Source organism: Pleurodeles waltl, chromosome 2_2 (genome assembly GCF_031143425.1).
Source record: "Pleurodeles waltl isolate 20211129_DDA chromosome 2_2, aPleWal1.hap1.20221129, whole genome shotgun sequence".
NCBI lineage: Eukaryota > Metazoa > Chordata > Amphibia > Caudata > Salamandridae > Pleurodeles > Pleurodeles waltl.
Genome location: NC_090439.1, coordinates 973,819,580 through 973,839,968, shown reverse-complemented (window position 1 = coordinate 973,839,968; position 20,389 = coordinate 973,819,580). Strand labels below are relative to the sequence as shown.

Below are 20,389 nucleotides of genomic sequence, written 5' to 3'. Positions count from 1 at the left end.
TGAACTAATATAGCAACTTTATTTTTAAAAGATAGGGTTTCACAAAAAAGATTGAGACTAAACTGTGTCTCTAAAAAATACTCTGTGTATTTTGATATCAAACTGTAATTATGTATGCGGGTATTTGTAGATCAAATGAGAACATAATTTTTCTCAGAAATTAGAAAATACTCTAAGGGTTTCAGCAGACCCAAAGTTAACCAGGCTGCCATGAAATTCCTTGTACTTAAGTTACAGTTGACACTTAATGTTATATCACGCTAGACCAGGGGCCTTTAACCTTTTCTTTAATAATCGCTACTTATGATCAATAAAAAGAAAATCGTCCCAGCGACTAATATTATTAGTGTTGTAATAGTGACCACATCGGACAAGATTACATTAGTAACCATGCCATGCAAGATTACTAGCTGTGATGACCACAGTGCATCAGGCAGGGTAGCCAGCAGTAATGTGTAAAAGGCTTTGTCAGTTTGGAATGACCTTACTTAGGTTATACATATCAGCCATAGCTTGAATGCCCCTGGCACCAAGGTAATACTGTCAGTAATAAGTCTCCCAATTGGCACATGGTTTATCACAACAACAAAAAATCAGCTTTAAATATATTTTATAACTTCAACTATTTTCCTTCAAACATTAGTTTGAGTTCTAAAAATACACATGCTCCTCTTAAATGCACACTTTCTTTTCAGTTTTGGTATACATATGAAAATTCAGCCAAGCAAACGCCTCCAATTTATTAGGTTGGACTGCTGATAGGTGAGCTACTTACAAGTAACTGAAGAGCTACCATTAGCTTGCAAGCTATTAGTTGGAGATGCCTGCTCTGGACCATCACTGAGTAAGGAAGACTGCGCTAAAGTCCTAGACGATCATGGCTGTTGTTGTTGATCTTGCAGGACTTCAGGTGGTTTGGGCTGAGCCCAGGAGACATGTCCCAGAACCTTGCAAAATATTTGCTCTTGTTGAGTGGCCTTTGCTAGATGTAGCTGACCCTATGTGCAAAGAGAGGACAATGCAATAGCTATTTCTATGTCAAATTAACACTCAAGTACTGACTCTTACATTAAAAAGAAAAAGGCATTCCTCTACCATCCACAGCAATCGACTGGTGGAGTCTGGGGCATGTGACCAGCACTTCCAAATCAGTCATGTGGTGAGCTGCTCTTTCATTCTTGAGACAGATTAATTTTCTAGTTACCACTTTAAAAAAATGTAAACATCTGTTAAATACATTACACATGAATGACTCTTCTCACAACCAGAAGAGGAGTGAATAAAATTAACAAATAGCCGAAGGGGGCTAATCAAAAGCCTCTCTGTGTGGCATTCTTAACAAAAGGCATTGGTGCACTAAAAATGAATTTATGTGGAAAGGTTGAGCAAAGGATTTGTCCAATATATTGCTTCAAAGTCAAACTGGTGAGAAGTTGTAAAGTGACTAAACAAAATTCATTATGTCTGCTGTAATCCACTGTCAACTTAATCATGTTAGTGAATCTGTCACCATAGCTATGTAGTGTAGTTGGCACTGGTATAGCGCATGATCTGCCTCTTAATATAGCCTTGTAGAGCTGTGGGATGTTTCTGGGCGTAATTCCGGAGTTCGGAGAGATTCTGGAAGGAAGTGTTTTGGGTGGTGTTATGGTCTTTCTTCGGTTGGGTAGTTGTACCATCTTAAGTGATATAAAGATGTGGCGTTTTGGTGTTTGAGAGGCCACCTGGAAAACATTGGCAAGTTGCTTATAAATCTTCTAGTCCGGTAACATGCTGTTTGGCCAAGAATTAGGGATATTCTGGTCCTGGGATTGACTACTTTAATGCTTGTGTTTGGTGTGTCTAGCTGTAAGTGCTGATGGAAGCAATGTGATAGCCTGCTATAGGGCATATCAGTGATGTGTTGTATGTAGGTATTGCATTGTGTGTATGCATACTGTTGGATGTGTGCATGGTAATGTATGTGGTTTTATGATGGCGAGTGTCTGTCTCCTGCTTGGTTTACTTGCATAGTGCACACCAAGATACAAAGATAGCCCACTGCGCTATACGATTACACTAAAAGAGCAAAATCAAAAAAGGGAAGGACAACTAATACAGATGGTAGCATGAACAGACACAAATGCACCCTTTTCAATAACCGCATTATAGTAATGTCCGCCTGCTACATGCTGCCCTAAACCTTCTGCAGTGTAATTGTCCCTCTTAATAAGTGGCGACTGGTACTCAATACATGCATTACAAGTGACAGAGGAGAAAAGTATGTGCTTCTCTGGGCATTCATAAATAGCTGGCCCATAGACACTTCGTCCAAGTGTAGTTTATTTATGGAAATAGCATAATTAATGTTTAATAACTAAGCCTTATTGTTTGCAGCGTGTAACAACCTGGGATTTAACAGTTCCTAATGCTCTGAACAGTCTAACAATGCCTGATTATTAGATCTAATAATTACATGATGTGTGGAAAAGAATTGCACAGGGGTAATGTGACCATATTGTTTAGAGGATATTAACTTAACTTAATTGTCCAGCCAGCTGACGTTAATTGCCCAGCCCGCAATTATGGCCTGAAGTGAAGCACAAATAATGAATGTATAGCAATGAGCAGGTGTAGATCATGGGACTATTAGCACTCATCTCCCTAATATCACCCCTCAGTTACTTTCTTGACTGTCACCTCCAGCGCTCCAGGGAACTTTCGTGCCTGGTTCACTTTGCTGCGCCATCTCTGTATTCCCTGCAGAAACCACCTCACAGAGGTAGCATTAAATCACCACCTCCATTCGTTCAGGCCGCTGTTTAACTTTTCTTATTAAAATTGGTAACCCCAATATGGTGCAAACAGTATTTCGAAAATCAGAATCAATAATTGTGCTGCAGATTGTGTTCTGTGAAATGGAGATTTTGACAGTGCTCTTTTACCAGGGCATAAGGCATCTTGCAAAGAATGGCATTTTTACCTCCAATTCCGATTGGGACTTAGTGGGAATAAATCTACTGTAATGAGAACAAGAAAGTGAAATGCAGGTGTTGCTCTCGGCGTGATGATTCGCAGCATGTGATTTCATTAAAATAGTTTTCGTTCTAAATTAAACTTGCCCCCCCCCCCACACACTTTGCAGGCTGCTCCAGGTGTGTAATTATTAGCCTCAGCAGTAGCCTCCTTCCCTTTGGGCAATCACTGACTAGCACTGGTCTGACAGATGTTCATTCTTTTTTTCTCGCACAGTCCTGTCCGATTCTCCCTGGATCAGCACTACCGGGACTTGCAAAGGCAGATGCTTTGAACTCCAGGAGGCCGAACCCCCTTTCTGCCGCTGCGACAACCTGTGCAAGAGCTACAACAGCTGCTGTTCCGACTTTGATGACCACTGCTTAAAGACAGGTATGTTGACAGCTGTTTGCCCACGAGCAGTGCCGGCCCTTGGTGTTTTGTTTTGTGATGGGTCTTCCATATAAATTTTCCTAAAACACACCTCCGACTATTTTTCTGCATTCCTTTTTTTTTTTTTTTTTTTTTTTTTTTTTTTGCTCAAACCATTTTATTGAGAAAATAAACAGTTACAGAATAGAAAGTGAAGACACACTACAGGGTACATTGTGTAACCTTGTACGACCTCATATGTAAACGTGAGCCATAGCGTAGAAAACTACAGTGATGCAATAACGGCTATAGGCAAATCATTGTCAAGCATGGTGGTGCATTGAGAGCATATTTGAAGGTAGTAGGGAGCGGAGAGTGGGCGCTCCTTATAAGATGAGAATAGAGGTCCCTGAGTGTGCTCAAGATGAATGAGCAGAAAGAGATGTTAGAGGAAAGAGAAAGCAAGGCGAGAGAAAAGATGATGGGCGAGGTAGAAAGAAAGAGGGGAGCAGGGGAACTGAGTCTGCAGGGGTCTGCAGTGAGGGCAGGTCTACTAAGCATATACTGGTGATTTAGTTCTGTCTTGCTGGGTGAGTGGAATTGTGCGAGCAAGAAGGATGTTGGTGCTACGGGGGATCCACTTTTTGTAGGTGTAAATCAAGTGTGTTCCATAGGTAGCACATGTGTGATATTTTATGTAGTTTCTTGTACAGTATATTGACCGCACTCCTGGTGGCGCATAGTGTTCCACCATTTATTGGAGGGGATTACTGTGGTAAATTTCCACTCTGAGAGGACTGTTTTGGGGCCCACGGCAGGCATTAGATCTAAGAGCAGTGAGTCCTGTGTAGGAAGATCCGTGTTAGACAGGTGTGTGCTGCAAGGCCTAAAGTCGAAGTTAAGAAGGATGGTGTGAGCTGAATATTAAAGATGTCATAAATCATCTGGTGGGTTTTGGTCCAGAGAGGTTGGACCATTTTACATTTGAAAAACATATGTTCAAGTGAGCCGGACATTCCTCACAGCAGCAGCAATTATCTGATTGCAGGAGTCCTATTTGTGTATTCTGGATGGAGTCCAGTGTTTTGTGTATCGCCAAAAATCTAGACACTGTGACTGCAGGTGTAATTTTTGCCAGAAAGGGGAGTGCCAGATTCAGTCCCACGTTGTGTCCGAAAAATGTGATGCGAGATCCTCTGAGATGTGTGGGGACCATTTATTTTGTAAATTGTTGATGAGGTGTACTGTAGGGTGTGGTTGAGTAATTTATAGATATGTAATGTGGAGTGACCGAGGTTTTTAAGATTCCAAAGTAGGCCAAATAGATCAGGCGTATGTGGTTTTGGTAGCGGTCTAGTGGCTCTTTTAAGTTTTAGAAAATTATAGATGTGTCGTACAATGTGCTCAAGTCAGCAAACTGAATGGGGTTCAGGAATGTGCTTAAGTCTCACACTGAATTGATAGCCCTTTTGGACCACTGTTTCCAGAACACAGTTCTTCCGTCTGACTTGATTTTGTGGTTGTGCCATAGGGAGTCTAAAGTGGAGTCCGTGAGATGGTTCTCCAGAATTCTGTTGACTCGCAGGAGGGCGGAGGCTGTGTCAGCGAATTTGGGGAGTGAGAGCGCCGGGGGTAGTTTCTGGCGTCCTCTGATGGTAAGGGTGGAGCTCAGAGGGAGGGGAGATTGTAAGTGGGATTCAATTTTGAGCTGCAGTGGGGAGTGGTCATCTGCATCTTTGAACCATCAGTTTCCCTTAGCTGCTAAAAAAGCTAGTTGGTATCTGTTAAAATCGGGCATATTCAGTTCAGTTTAAGGGTTGGACCGGCGATCCTAGCTCTTTTCCCTTTCCAGAGGAAATCCAGAATATGTTTGTCCACAGCATTAAAGAAGGATTTGGAGAGGTTTATGGTGAGCATGCATGAGAGAAAATTGATTAGTGATGCAATCATCATTTTCGAGGTGTCTGTTGTACCCCACCACGTTATGTGTTTGATGGAACCATGAATTTAGCAGATCTTTGATTTTGGTTTGTGTCTTTGTTTTTGTTGATCGTGAAGGAGGATTGTAGATCCTTCCCAAACCAGATGCCAAGGTATTTGAATGCAACAGGTTGTCATTTCAGGCCGGAGTTGTGAAGAAATGAGGGGGTATTTTGGAGTGATTAAGTGTATAGCCAGGGACTCGAGTATTTTCCAGATTCAGACCTAATGTGTGAGATTGCTGTGTCTGCGTCTTCAGTAAAGATTAGTACGTCGTTAGTGTAGGCCGCAACTCGTTGCCTGCCTGAATGGAATTGTAATGCTAAATAGTGGGCAAGGATAATTGCAGCTCTACGCAAGCTCGCCTACTGGACTGGTGCCCAACCAGTGGATACATATGAGTAATCCAATGTTTAGATGGGAGCACAAACCACAAGTTCTTATGTTTATCAATACATTTGTTGCAAAAATGCTACATTTCCAATCAAATCTAATCCGATCTAGTTTAAAAAAAAATCATATTCCCCAAATCACTATCATAAACGACATATTCTTCTTTATACATCGAACCAGTTACATGTACAGAGAATTAAATAGTGAGACATTCTTAAGAGTAGACAACATTCCTAAAAATATCAATACATTACAGTTACACTAGATAAATTACAATTAAAAAAAACTTCAGCCAAACATTAGTCCATTGCATTTACAATTGCTCAGTTGCATAAAAAAAAAAAAAACTTCAGCTGACACATGTTTTATGGTGATACATGCCGCTTCTTCAGGGCTGAAATCATGAAAACAAAATATTGCAATCATGTATATAATCACACCAAAAAAGGCTCTAGAAGAATACCTTTTCCAAAATCACATACCACTAGTTATTATGTGCTACATTCTGTCACACCCAAAGTTTCCCCCCACGTATATTTCTTTGATGTCGTTGTGGAAGAACCCACTAGTATGGTACTTCTAGTTCCTGTCTGCCTCATCATGATTAAGCGCCCACCTGGGCACAAGCTAATAAAAACACACTATTACGCATATCACTTTTAAAGCCCTTTTATTGACTTCCACGGTCGAGGAGTACTACTGTGGTGGTGACCCACACTGAAGTCATTGTTGAAATCCAAAATATCCCCCATAATTTTTCAAAGAATCTACACTACTAGTGATCCCGCTTTTCATGTGGGCCAAAATGCATGCCCCCAGTCCCATTATCTTTATTAAAGTTCTTTGATGCAGTGACTTTCCGTGGTGGATTATGCTTGTGAAAGCTTGAGTAGGACTTGGGAATTAATGAGGGTGCTTCATGAATATACGATGCCCTGAACTAATGTTTGTGGGTACTAGTACGCTGGCTCGGGGATAAAAAGGATAGAATGTCGAAGCTTGACAGTGGCAAGAAAGAACACGGATAGTTAAGTGGTTACGGTCTGCAAGAATAGGATTCAGCACTGGTGGGGGTTCGATTCCTGCTACAGCTCTGTATGTACTGCTGGTGTAATCGATAGTGGTAAGTGCTTTATATCGCTTACATGTTTTGATTGCAAGATGTGGTGAATAGAAACATTTTTCAAACGTTTTTGAGCTTCAAGTATTGAGACCAGTGTAGTGTTAGTGGTGGAAATATATTGTAGTAGCTTCCTGGAATGTAGTGACTCGGGAGGTTGAATGATTGTAGAATCCGTTTCGGATTCTTCTGGGAAAGCAGTATAGCGTGAAACTGATTAGAATTAATTAAAAACGGCAATAACTGATGTATTTAAACAGGACCCGCATCGCCACATTGGTGAAAGTGGGATCTGAACACAAGTGAGCGGCAACGCTATAGAAATCGGTAGGTCGGAATGCAGATTAGTTAGAAAGTATCTGGGCTCTGGTAGCTTGGTTACTTGCGTTTACTCTGCTTCCCGAGTGGGATTTGGAGTCGGAAAAGATATGGGACAGGATATGGTGCAATTGCTTTATATATTCACCGTGGCTTAACAGTGCATTCGTATGTTAGAGAAGAAATGGGATATAATTTATGATACTAAAATATAGAACATGTATTGGGGGATAGCTGCCGACGTGAACATTCTGTGAATGGCGCGATGTGGTGACTTGAGGAAGAGAGAGAAATATAAGGTATTTTATTGGGACAATTAGAAGTAATGAGGGGTGTGCAGGAATGACTGTCACTCATTGGTAATGGGGCAGCCCTATAGTGAAATTTCTATGATTTTAATTTCATGTGTTAACTAAGACATGGGGTTTATATAGTGTAACTATTCTCTATAGGTTTCGTGATTTCAGAGTGCATACATTTCCCTCGCCTTTTAATTCTCTGTACATGTAACTAGTTTGATGTGTAAAGACAAATGTCGTTCATGACAGTGATTTGAGTAATCAGATTTTTGAAAAAACTAGATCTGATTAGATTGGATTGGAAATGTAGCATTTTTGCAAAAATGTATTGCTAAACATAAGAACTTGTGGTTTTGTGCTTCCTACAAAACATTGAATTACTCATTGGAATTGTAAACCGTTAATGTTATTGTTTAAGGGAAGAGAGAAATGGGTTGGATTACGAGAATGAATAGTAGTGGGGAGAGTGGGGATCCCTGTCTGGTGCCCTGTTCCAGTGGAAATGAGTCTGACAGACCACCATTTATTCTGACCTTCGCTACTGGTGCGACATGACCATATGGATGAAACCCTCACCTAGATGTAATTTGTCTAGCACCTCACTTTAAAAAAACAAGGAAACTTTATCAAAGGCTTTCAAGTGCATGGCAGAAGACCCGGATGTTATCCTCAGCCAGTCTGCCTTTCAGGAATCCAGTTTGGGACGGGGCAATACGTTTTGAGATTACCTTCTTTGTGCCAGGACTTTGGCATATAACTTGCACTTGATTAATGATATTACTCTATAGTTTTTGACATCCAGAGCATCTTTGTCCTCTTTCAGGATAACAACTGTGGTGGCTTCAGAGCCTGTGTCAGTGACCTGGCCCATGGAGGCGTATGATTGAAAGAGTGGTAGGAGTGGGTCAGATAAGAGATAAGGGAAAGTTTATTGTAGAGCTTCACAGAATACCCATCCAGGTCTGGAGCCTTTCCTAATGTGAGGGACTTAATAGCGGTGATTTGGGCATTGAGGAGGGATCTGTCTTCTGAAGAGGCTGGTGGAAGCGTACCAGAGTTCAGGTGCGACACACATTCCTCCAGGTTGATTGTTGCACCTGAAGTGCATAGAGCGGAGCAGAGTCGATGAAAAAACTCTAGGATCTCTTGTGGGTATGTGAGAGTTACGCCAGCTTTGTTTTTGATGGTTGAGGTGATGGATCTATTTTTGGAGTATTTCAGGTAGTTTGCTAAGTCTTTTCAGCTCTATTTCCATTGGTCAGCTTCTTCGCATTGGATATCCCTACCCATTTCTGTTCTTGTTTACTTGTTTTTGATTATATTCGTATAGTGGTTTGCGCAATTTAGGGACGTCCTGAGAACCAGCAAAGTGTCTGCTTAATTAATTTAAGGCTTTAATCTCTGATTCGATTAAGTTAAGGCTTTTGTTCAGGGATTTATTTCTGGCTGCTGACAGATTCATCAAGCTGCCTCTAAGACAGGCTTTCAAGGCATCCCATCTGATTGTGTCCAAGGTATCCGGTGCTTTGTTTTGTTCCAGGAATTGGCGTATTGCTGTACTGATCTTTGATTTGGAGGTCTCATCCTCCAGGAGCATACCATTGAGTCGCCAAATTTTTGGGGGAGGGCGGGCTGGACCTCAGTGAGAGTGACATCTAGTGTTAGGCATGCATGGTCGCTGAATATTCTGAGTTTGATTTTGGTATTTTGAGAGGAGGGAGCAAGCGATTTGTCTACTAAAATGTAGTCAATTCCAATGAAGGTGTGATGGGGTGAGGAGAAAAATGCATAGTCGCTACCGGAGGGGTTGAATAGTGTCCAGATGTTAACCAAGTTGTTGTTTTTGTAAAAAAGTTGCATTTGATTATGAGGTCTACTGCTGCGGAATTTGGGTGAAGAAAGTCTCTCTAGGACACCATCTGTTGGCAGATTAAAGTCTCCCTTACAATGATGCCTAAACTCTCTGGGATTTCGGAGATAGGTTTGTCTAATTCCTTCCAGAAGTCGCCCAAGTTATTGTTCAGTGCATAGGTATTTACGATGGCCAGTACTCTGCTTTTTCTTGAGATCCTGGTAATCAGCCAGCGTCCCTGGTGGTCTTGTGTGTCTGTTAGAACCTTAATTTCGGAGTGTCTGGAGAAAAAGTTGATAACCCCATTTTTTTTTTTTTTTTACACCTGCAGCTGGGGAAAGTAAGGAGTGACTTAAGGGCAGTGGAGGCTGGCATCTTTAGTAGACTCTATATGAGGTTCGTGAAGCAGGATTATGTCCCCCTTCAGTTTATTGCAAAAGTCAGTGTTCTTTTCCCTTTACTGGGTGTGATAGTCCCTTCATATATAGTGAGATAGGTTAAAGATCAGCCATCTGTTAGTAGTGTAGTGGTACATTTCTAGATGGGACAGTGTAGGCGAGCAAAGTAATGAGAGCTATATACCCATGAGAGGATTGGACTTCTGTTATGATACGGAGAGTATGCAATATTTTGCCTTATGTCTCAAGTATAACAGTAGGGTAAGATGTGTAAAGAGAAATGCTTGGGTGATGCAGTGACGAGGCATTTTTGCGATATAAATGGAATAGTGTAGGATGTATGGGTAGCACCGAGACGAGGTATGTACATGGATATTAGTGACTGACACTTAAGTACCCTGGATAGATGTACAGAGAATTCGTTTGGGACGACGGACGAGACAGACAGACAGACAGACAGAGAAAAAATAAAAAAATAAAATTAGAACAAATCAAAACCCCTAGAAATAACCCACCCTCCAACCTTACCCATAATGCGGACCTTCCGCATTTACCCACCCAATATAAAGTAGAAGAGAGGTAGGCCACGAGAAGGCCTAGCCTCAACAGAGGCGGTTATAACTCCCTCTTATGGATTTTATCAGCTTCCCAAATTTGTAAGCTTGGTAGCGAATAAAGTGCAGGAATATGAACATCTTTGACCAACCGAATTGTGTATCTGTTACATGTATTCTAATGTTGCTGACTTTGAAAACATAAAATAGCCTTATATCCCTCTGCCATGGGCTATACTGGTTGTTAAACGCCCTGAACCTGTGTGATGGCCTTTAACAATCCGTATAGTCTGTGGCAAATGGACAGTAAGGCTGTTAGAAAATTCCACCCACTGAGGGTAGAATGTTCTGAATTACAAGCATTGGCAAAGCCAATTGGTCTTGGCAATGCGAGAGCTATTGGCTTTGTCAATGTTAAAGATTTTTAGCACTTTGCCTAAGGTGTCCCTTTGCGGCCGAAACCAAATCACTGGTCAAAGCACAGCAGCATCAAAGGGTCTATCTATAGGTGCCAATAGATAGACCCTTTGAAGCTGCCGGGCTTTAGCTCGTGATTTAGTTTTGGATGCAAAGCAACGCCCCTGGCAGAGTGCTAAAAACAGAGAAAGAATGTTATGTTACTTCAACACATTTATTGATTGATCTATCTGCTTCGAAAGAGCCGCTTGGCACTACCCACTGAACTGCGATTGTACAAAAAAAGTTGACTACTATAAAGACTCCCTATGAGAGTCCAGAGGGGTGGATAATGCCAGATGAAAAGTGGGTGGGGTCAAGGGGAGGAGAGGGATGAGAAATGACAAAAGAAAATTAAAGAAGACAGACGTATAGACCAATCTCGGTAGAGGTCTGGGAGGGAGAGTAAGAGGTGTGGCATGACAAGAAGCGAGATAGGTAACAAGAAAAAACAAGCACCGGGTTGCTCTACACACAGGCTACGGATTGTTATTCAAACTTTTGGTGCTTCGAAGATCTACGCACTGGTGCGGTAGATCCATTTAAGTTCACTACTGAGCACTGGAGACAGCTTAGCCATCGGCTTGCAGACTTGTTGCTCTTTTTACCTAGTAACCTTTTACCTACTTAGCATGCTCCGTTTTATCTTATTTATTTCATTATTTCTTTTAGCTTTTGGCAGTTGTTTACATTTTATAAGAAATACTTTGCTTTTCATTATCAGAGCCATTCTGAGAAGGCGTCCTTATCAGCGTCATTATCAGTAATGTACATAGGTATTGTCATCATGTCCTTTTCTCTTACGCTTGACAGCAACATAATGCACACTTGTTAGACATTGTTTATGTAATTGCTGACACATGTTTGCGTACATAATCAGTTCCTTATGTACATACCTGCATCAGAGGTCCTACATGATCAGTATAAATACATCTCACACAGACTAGGTCATTAGAGGGGTTCCTTCGAGATGCCATCTATGCTACAAGTCACCTTGCTACAGAACTCAGTCTTTGTGACTGCATGGAGTCTGACCTAGCACCTCATTCCAAGTTAATGAGGGCTGGCGGGTGCTTCTCATGGACATGGTACTGGCAAGTTAGCTCTCAGGGTAGAGATTAGGCTTTCTTTGTTAGGAATTTCATATCTTATTTTTTTTGCAAGATGGTAGGGGTTTTAATGTTCACAACTCTCATCTTCACGGTTTTGCTTTTATTAACTCTCATTATCCTAATTATTGCCGTAGATTGCATTCTTTTAAATAAATATATTGAAAACGTTTCTGCATCTCCTTCATTGATTGTGTGTAAGAGACGTCTTGCTAATGAGAGAGAAGGGTAACTTCCATTTCACCACAACTCCCCTGAGAAGTTGCACCTAGAGTCCATGTGCAAGGCTGCCCGTACCTCACCTTTAAGGTCCGAGTTTCAGTGAGGTGCTGCTTGTGAGCCAGGAGGGCTGGGCCAGCATTTGCGACTTGTTGTAGGAGTGACACAGTCGCCTACAAGCAAAAGTGCTGTCATCCCTAAACGAGCAGTCTCGCTAAGGAGCAAGAGTCCAACTACGACATGATACCACCAACAATGGTGTTTGGCACTAATTTACGGATATCCCGAGTATCTCTGTCTCACACAGGAACTCTGTCTATGTCTCTGTCTTGAGCAGGTACCCTAAGTACCATTATATGTAGATGTCCGTGGAGTTCGGGGTAATCCTCCTAAGCTGAATAGAGAGCACCTATATAGGCTGTAAGTTGTTCAGGCTTGATCTTTAAAAAGGATTTTCCTTATCTGGCGTTCCTTCTCTGTACCCATTACTCAACCTGGCTAACGCCATAGACATTCCAGCAAATGTCAGACATGTATTAACACAATCTCTAGTAGCCGATGAGGGCCGGAATGTCACGTTTATTATGTAAGCTCATGAAGCTTACCAAACAAACATTTTATTCCTGGGTCACCTTTCCTGAAGAAGCCACTACAACATATACATTTCACATATATGAAATAGTGAACATACCACAATGGTACCAAGCTTACAGTATCTAGTGATACCACTTTCTTATCAAGAACATGAAAACTGTTTCAATGGTGCCCTACCACATGTAATACCACCCGTGAGATTAGGTCCCTTAAGTAATGATGGGCCAACATTGCCTATTTTTGCCATGTGCCACTATATCCTGGTGTATTTACCATGCAGGTAGCTGATCTGCGCAACTTTTACAATGAACTAGAAGCACCATACAGACAACTCATTCAGTTCGTAATGCAAACTCTGAACACTACCCCAGTGCGGGCATCACCAGCTGGACACCAATTGACTATTACTTGAATTAACCCACAAACTACATTCTGTCTTGAGCAAGGTGCCCTTGGAATGCACAAAAAACTGACCAGCTGGAAGCAGTTTTTCCCCATACTGGACCCAAAGAGAAACATAGAATTCTTACAATGTGCTTGCCATTTGGAATGGTTCCCTCAGTGGACGACTGTACCACATGGGGAACAGTCTTGGTTGCAATATACACTACCACGCATGGTGCCCTGAATCTTCCCAACTTACCGGAAGTGTTAAAACAAATTCAAAATGAACATGGGGCTGCTCCAGCCCTGGATCTGGGGACGAAACTGATGTGCAACTTCAAAACAGTCTCCTCAATAATACTTAGTAACATTAAAGAGGAAGTGTTAGCGTTGGCTATACGCCAGTGGCTCCAGGAGATTACACAGTTGGAACAGGATCGTCAACTACTGAAAATTATTTCTGAAACCTATACTAGTATAGGATGGGACACTTTGGGAGTCTAGCCAAAAAAAAACAGGAAATTCACAGTACCACCCCTAAGGATGGTATTAAACAAGCACAAGAGGGTTCTAAAATACGGTGGGATAAACAAAAACAAAATAAAGATAGAAGTCAGAGAACTGACTCCCCGCATCCAGAGATCTCTGAAAGCAGATATAATCTCAGTAGATAAACTTTAAAGACTCCTGACAGATACATTGATACATGTCCCTGTCCTCCCAGGACACGCCGGATAAATGGAGTGAGAGAGTGGGCTGGTCAGAGCAATGAGCTGACTACATGAAGCAGAGAAAAGACTTGCAGCATTTCTCAGACAAGAAAAAGGACAATCTCCCCAACAGAAGCCCCAATTTAAAAAGAAAAAAGTGGCTGCAATAACAGTTAAACATGCCAGCAACGTTGAAGACGCTGTTGAGGAACAAGACGTGGGCAGAGACTCTGCTAGACAGTGCAGCAGAGGTCACGATTTGTTACCAGTGTCTGAAAGATCATCTGGATGTGACAGCAACTAATAGCTAGTCAAGACTGTGGACGGGCACGCCCTCCTACCCAACAGGGTATATTATTTATATATCCAAGTTGAGGGAAACATAGAGTGCACTATTAGTGTAATCTTTTTGGGAAGAACTTAATTGTGATATTCTACTGGCAGAAAAAGACTGGCCACCCGAGTACATCTGCAAGCTCCCACATGAGGAAGTTGTCATTTTGCCTTCTTTCTCAGATCTTGTTCCAGATGCGGTAAAGGAAGCCTATGTATTTGACTGGGCTTTGGCTCAGACACCCGTGCTGTACCGCAACCATGTAGGGTGGGATAAGGATTCCCCATTCCATGTAACATTGGGTTTACACCTCGGCCTCAAGTGCCAGGAAGTATTAGGGCCCTGTGTCTCTGTAATGAATAACCCATTATTCCCCATTCCAAACCAGAGTATTCATATAGAATGGTCTTAGATTATAAACACTTAAACAACTGCACACGCACATACGTGATACAAAATGCACACAGCACCGCACTAATTAACAACATAGTCCATAAGAAATATAAAACAACTTTGGATATTTCCAATGTTTTTTTTCTGCCAAAACTTAGCGCATGAAAGTCGGGACCTCAGTGCATTCTCATTTTGCTCACAAAAACACTTTTGCCATTTTCCATACGGCTATAACGACAGCCCAGGGTTGTTTTCTGCCCGTGTCACATCTATAGAATTCCCCGTCTTAGGCTACAAGCTCAATTTTAAGAAAACTAAAATAGCCTTTTTCAGTGTATTGTTTCTCAGATATGAGCTATAAGATGAAGGCAAGAGCCTGGCCCCACACTTTCTAGAGAAATGTGCTCAGCTTCTACTACCCAATACCATCAAGAAACTGCAGCCATTACTTGGTTTCTTTAAATTTGGCAGAATTTACATTCCACGTTATGCACAACACATTAAATCATTCTATGATTTAATTTGCCCAGATTTTTCAAGCAAACACTGGACATGAGAACACACACGCATTTTTAGAGAAATACAGCATGATATGCTAGAAGCAAAACACTTTCATACACGTGACAAGACAAATTTGATCATCAGAATAATTGCTGGTGTCATCGGGTACACCTATGTAATTTTTAACGAGGGAGACACAGTGCCCATAGCATACAAATCTCATTTGTCCTCAAACGCAGAACATTTTTTGCACTCGCAGAAGAAACTGTGACTGACGTGCAGATGGCTGTCATTAAGGAGAGGCCACTTGCCCAAGGGAAACACATTATTGCTGTTACCCCGGTGCTGGCCTTAGAGGCTGTCACCAAAGCAAGCGTTCCTAATGCTAAAGCATTGCATCCACGTTGGATTCAGTAGGCAACCTCCCTGACTACCTCTTATGTTGAAGACATCTTTGACCCAAAACTTGAAGCTCAAGAATTTCTCCTATACGAACAGGAGTACCTACTAATATCTTGCCACTTGACAGATGCCAAACTGTCAATTACATTGATGGTTCAGCACAACCAGCTGTAGGTACAAAACATCAATACGCAGCCGCTTGCGCCGCTGTGAACATTGATGAGGAAAGGTGTATTCCACCCACAAAATACCTACACGCAGACCCTCTGGGGCTGCACAGCACAGTTGGCTGAGCGTAAAGCTCTTATCTTGGCACTGGAAAATACAGTTCCAGAACAGCTCACACTGATTGTGTGTGATTCCTACTACTGTGTTTAGTCCTACAATGATTATCTCAGTCAGTGGTGGTTGAACTGTTTCAAAGACTCAAAGGGGAACCCCATAAAACACAGAACTCTATGGGGGAGGGTAGCTGATTGAAAGGATAAGCTACCAGATGCTCGTGTAGTACATACATTGGGCCATCAACGTGTAGGAGTATAAGTTGTAGGAAATATGTTGGCTTATGAAGCTGCCAAAACCGCAGTAGCTACAGTGTCTGTTGTTGCAGTGACTCGGTCTCATACAAGATTTGATAATGAGATTCAGGCTGCAGTGAAAGCTTCGGCTGAGGGCGAGCCTCATCCAAAAGCATACCCTACAAAATATTCCTACCATATCAGTGCACAGAATATTTCCTTTGCGACAATTCCCGGGTTGGAAGAGTGATTGATCCCTCAATAAAGACCAGAGATTAGATCTCATCAGAACAGGGCATGAGGGTGTTGCATCTCCTCATGCTGGCGTGGCAGCCACAATATCACTTTTACAGAAACACTTTTGAAGGGCTCCAACATCAAACACCCACTGCAGAAATCCCTTTTAGTGTCCAGTAGGCCGCTTCAGTGTGTGTACCTGGACTATTGTGGTCCCTTACAACTTGATGGTGCATACAAATACATCTTAGTCACTGTTTATTCTTTTTCTAGATTCCTGTGGATAATGAGACAGAGGTCAGCTGATGCTCAAACTGTTATTAAAGACGCAGGTCTTTATCTTTACATATACAATTACAGCATTCCACTTGGACCAGGGCCCTGCTTTTGCCTCTAGGGCATTAAAGGACACCATGAGGATGATGAGTGCTGAACTCCATTAGTCTTCCCCATATCATCCTGAGGGTAATTCTGTTGTGGAGATGAGGAATCGTGACCTAAATCAGTCCATACCAGCAGGAGTATTAGGTTCAGGCCTCAGTTGGCTTCATCACGCATATAGGGTCCAACGAGCACTAAATAATCTGCCAAGACGGGTGGAGGGAAACATTTTGCTGTGGGCTGATACGTGCAGCTAGGAGATAGCTATATTAAGGAACAGTGCGAGTTACCTTTCAAGTTCAAGTGTATGATTGGCGAAGGTTTTTCGGAGCGGAAGCAAATGTGAGACTACTGTTAGTCATTCAAAGATTTGCAAGCAGAGGTCACAAACTTTGCATGCTTTCTGAAGGCCAAGGAGACGTACAAACTCCAGATAGTGAGATCATCAGTCGAGCTAAAATATTTACTAAATAACAACTTCCCTAAGCACTTTGGAGAGCTGGTCTGCAGGATTTTTGAGCCCTTGAGCACTGCAGGGATTATACACTTTTTTAAGGCTGTCTGTTCTTGATTTGTTTCCACCTTTCAGACTGACTTTTGAGTCATTCCTTTGGCTATCCATTCATTTTTTTAGAGTGTGTTTGGTGGATTTCCTATAACTTTGGCGCTGATTGGCAGAATAATGCTACTGCTTGTCCTGATGCACAGTGGTTGTGCTTTCCCAGCTAAGTGGAGTGATGGCGCTACCACAAGCCCAGTGTTGTGACCACATGATGCAGTACTTTGGCGCTCTGTTGCTGGAAGAACTGGAGCATGATTGGTCATCGTCATTCCGATCAGTCCTGTGGTGCGTGCAACCTGTCTTAAATCTGTTCTTTAGTTGAGACTCACCGCACTCTTCCAGTGTGTCAGGCCAGTTGCTCATTCACTGACACGGGGAGGAGCCAGAGAGAAACCTTCTAACAGTATTTTGCTTTACAGTAGTTAAATTCTGTAAGTGGGTGACACATGCACTCACCCATAGTGTATGCATTACTAATGTTTTGTCTTCACTCGAGCTCGCGGGATAGTCAAGCTCTGATTGGCCAACACTTCCTCTGCTCCCATTGGAGACTTTTGATTGGGGAGGAAGGCTCTGATTGGATGGTAGCTTAGCAAAGAACGCTCTGATTGATTTGATCATTCTGTGTTTGTAATGCTGCCCCGGGGGCACTTAACAGCTTGATAGCAGTAGCCTCTCTTTCAGGTTAAGAAAGTGCTACAGTGGTGGTCAATCTATGGGAAGCTCAGAAGCAAACGGAGACAAAAGAGGAGGGGTAGGGACTACCATGAGAAGAAGATAGTAATACCTAGGCCCCATAGTAAAGTGAACTTCGGGGAGAAGATATGGCCTAACTGCCAGAGCTGCTGACTTTGGAACTTGGTTCAAGTCTCAGCATTGGCTCAACATCCTGTGATCCAGGGCAAATTACTTAATCTCTCTATATCTACAAAAACAAATGCGTCCTTGTGCAAAGTAACTGGTGCTCATGTAAAGCACTCCAATAATACCTTTGGGTGGTGTTTGCGCTATAGGAGTGAAAACAAGAGCACTGGTATTGAGAACCCCAAGACAATGCAGTATACCACTGGCATTAACTTTTTTTTTTTATGCTCAGTGTTAACGCTGCATGTTTTTTAAACATAGGATAGGGATTCAACTGTCAACTATCCCAACTGCATTAGTGCACAGAGAGTACTCCACAAAACACTATTGTACACGAAACATTGTACACCAAGAAGCATGGTCATTTTTCACATGAAAAATCTACATTCACTGGACTCGGAGAAGCCCCCAAATACCATTATTTCAAATTTATCCTCAATGTACCCTCTTTTACTTCTGTAGCTACTTATCAAACAAAACAAAGAAATGTAATGTTGTACAGCAAAGTTGAAAACTCAGTTGTGTGATGAAAAGTAAATAATGTACACCACTCTGACACAAACTATAAATATAAAAATTGCACGTGGCCATCTTATAATTTAAAATTTAATATTAGTGTATGTGTACTGTAATCGCCTCTCCAGAAAATACGGAAAAGCTGGCATCAATCTCGGTGCACACTGAATGCAGAAACCTCACTTTTAAAGGCAATTGGCTCTGTCATGGAGTCAATGTTTTATTATTGTCCATCTTAATTCTACATCCATCAGATGCACAAACTGGACAATAGTTTAACCCCTTCGCTGCTAGCCCCCGGGTCCCGTCCCACCTCCACCCCTCCCAGATAAGGCTTAGTACGCCCTTAGGCCCCCATTATCATTTTGCTCACATAAGCTATCCACACAAATTTGCTTCCTTTTTTTTTCCCAAACATCGTAGGGATTCTAAAGGTACCCAGGGTTTGTGGATTCCCCTGGAGAGAACCAAGAAATTAACCAAAATATAGCTAAATTTTGTTTTTGGGGGAAAATGTGAAAAAGTGCAGCAGAAGAAATTATTCTTTTTTTCCCCTCAAATGGCATCAACAGAAGGTTTATGGTGCTAAAATTACCATCTTCCCAGCTTTCTGGGACAGGCAGACTTGATTCAGAAAACCAAACTTCCTAACAAAGTTTTGTCATTTTACTGAGAAAGGCCATTTTCCCTATTTGTTGTGCTTTCGGTATCCTTTCAGTTTGTGGTGGAAATGGGTGTGAAACCCTTGGTGGATCCTTGAGAGCTATACATTTCTGAAAACTAGACAAAAGTCTGAATTCAGTAATGGGTCATTTGCGTAGATCCTTCAAGGTCTTCTCAAAGAAACACATTGTTGTAATAGAAAAATATTGAAAATTAGTAGGAAAGAACAGGCATTAGTGACAACATTTTCATTTGTAACTTCTCATCACTGTGACCGATTCAGAAGAGCTAAATACTATGACATCTGCTAGACCCTTCTGGTGGTGGGGATATATAGGGGTTGTGGGTTTTCCAAGCACTTGAGGTACCCAGAGCCAGTAACTGAGCTGCACCTTGCAGTTTTTTTTTTATTGACGATCAGGTGTAGAGCAAATCATATGGTAAAAGGTAAGTAGTGAAAAGTAAGTAACCAGGAAAGCTATGTATTTCCAAAATGGGCACATGGAGTATAGAAGCCAGCGTTATTTGCACATCTCTGAATTTGTGGGTCCCCATCCTAGCATGTGAATTATAGTGTATTTCTAGTAACGGCATCTTTCTTACACATTGTCTTACATTTGGAAAGTGCAATGCAGAGAAATGCAGTTGGTAATAACACGTGTTCTGCTGTTCTTTGTTCCCCATGTCTCCCAAGAAAAATGGTACCTCACTTGTGTGGATAGGCCAAGTGCTCCTGACAAAAAACCCAGAAAAACGCAACATGGATACATCAAATGTTTCTAATCAAAACTAACCTGTTTTTTGCAAAGTGGGTTGCTGTGGTTTTTGGGATATACCTCATCCGGCACCCAGGGTAACCTTGCAAACCTGTACATTTCTGTTACCTAGACACCTAGGGGAGTCCAGGTAGGGGTGACTTACATGGTTCGCACCAGGTTGTTTTACCCAGAATCCCTTGCAAACCTTAAACTTTGACTAACAAAACACATTTTCTTCATATTTCTGTGATTGAAAGTTCTGGAGTCTGCACAGAGCCACATACTTCCTCCCTCCCATCATTCTCCTAAGTCTTCTGATGAAAATGGTACCTCACTTGTGTGGGTAGGCATAGAATATGTGACAGGAAACGGTCCAAAATGCAACATAGATGCATCACATTTTTCCACCCAAAACTGACACCCTTTTTTTTGCAAAGTGGGTAGATGTGGTTTTTGGGCCCTATTTCAGACGGTACCTAGGGAAACCTTGCAAACCAGTACATGTTGA

At 41.9% G+C, this 20,389-nt stretch overlaps 1 protein-coding gene across 12 annotated transcripts in view; it reads left to right on the top strand.

Moving 5' to 3' along the window:
* Positions 1-20,389, top strand: part of ENPP2 (ectonucleotide pyrophosphatase/phosphodiesterase 2) — a 636,665-nt gene that overhangs the window by 329,604 nt on the left and 286,672 nt on the right. For all 12 annotated transcript variants that reach the window (XM_069220669.1, XM_069220667.1, XM_069220665.1 and 9 more), the window contains exon 3: positions 3,232-3,387. In XM_069220669.1, coding sequence (XP_069076770.1) covers positions 3,232-3,387 — 156 coding nt within the window. The remainder of the gene's footprint in view (positions 1-3,231; positions 3,388-20,389) is intronic.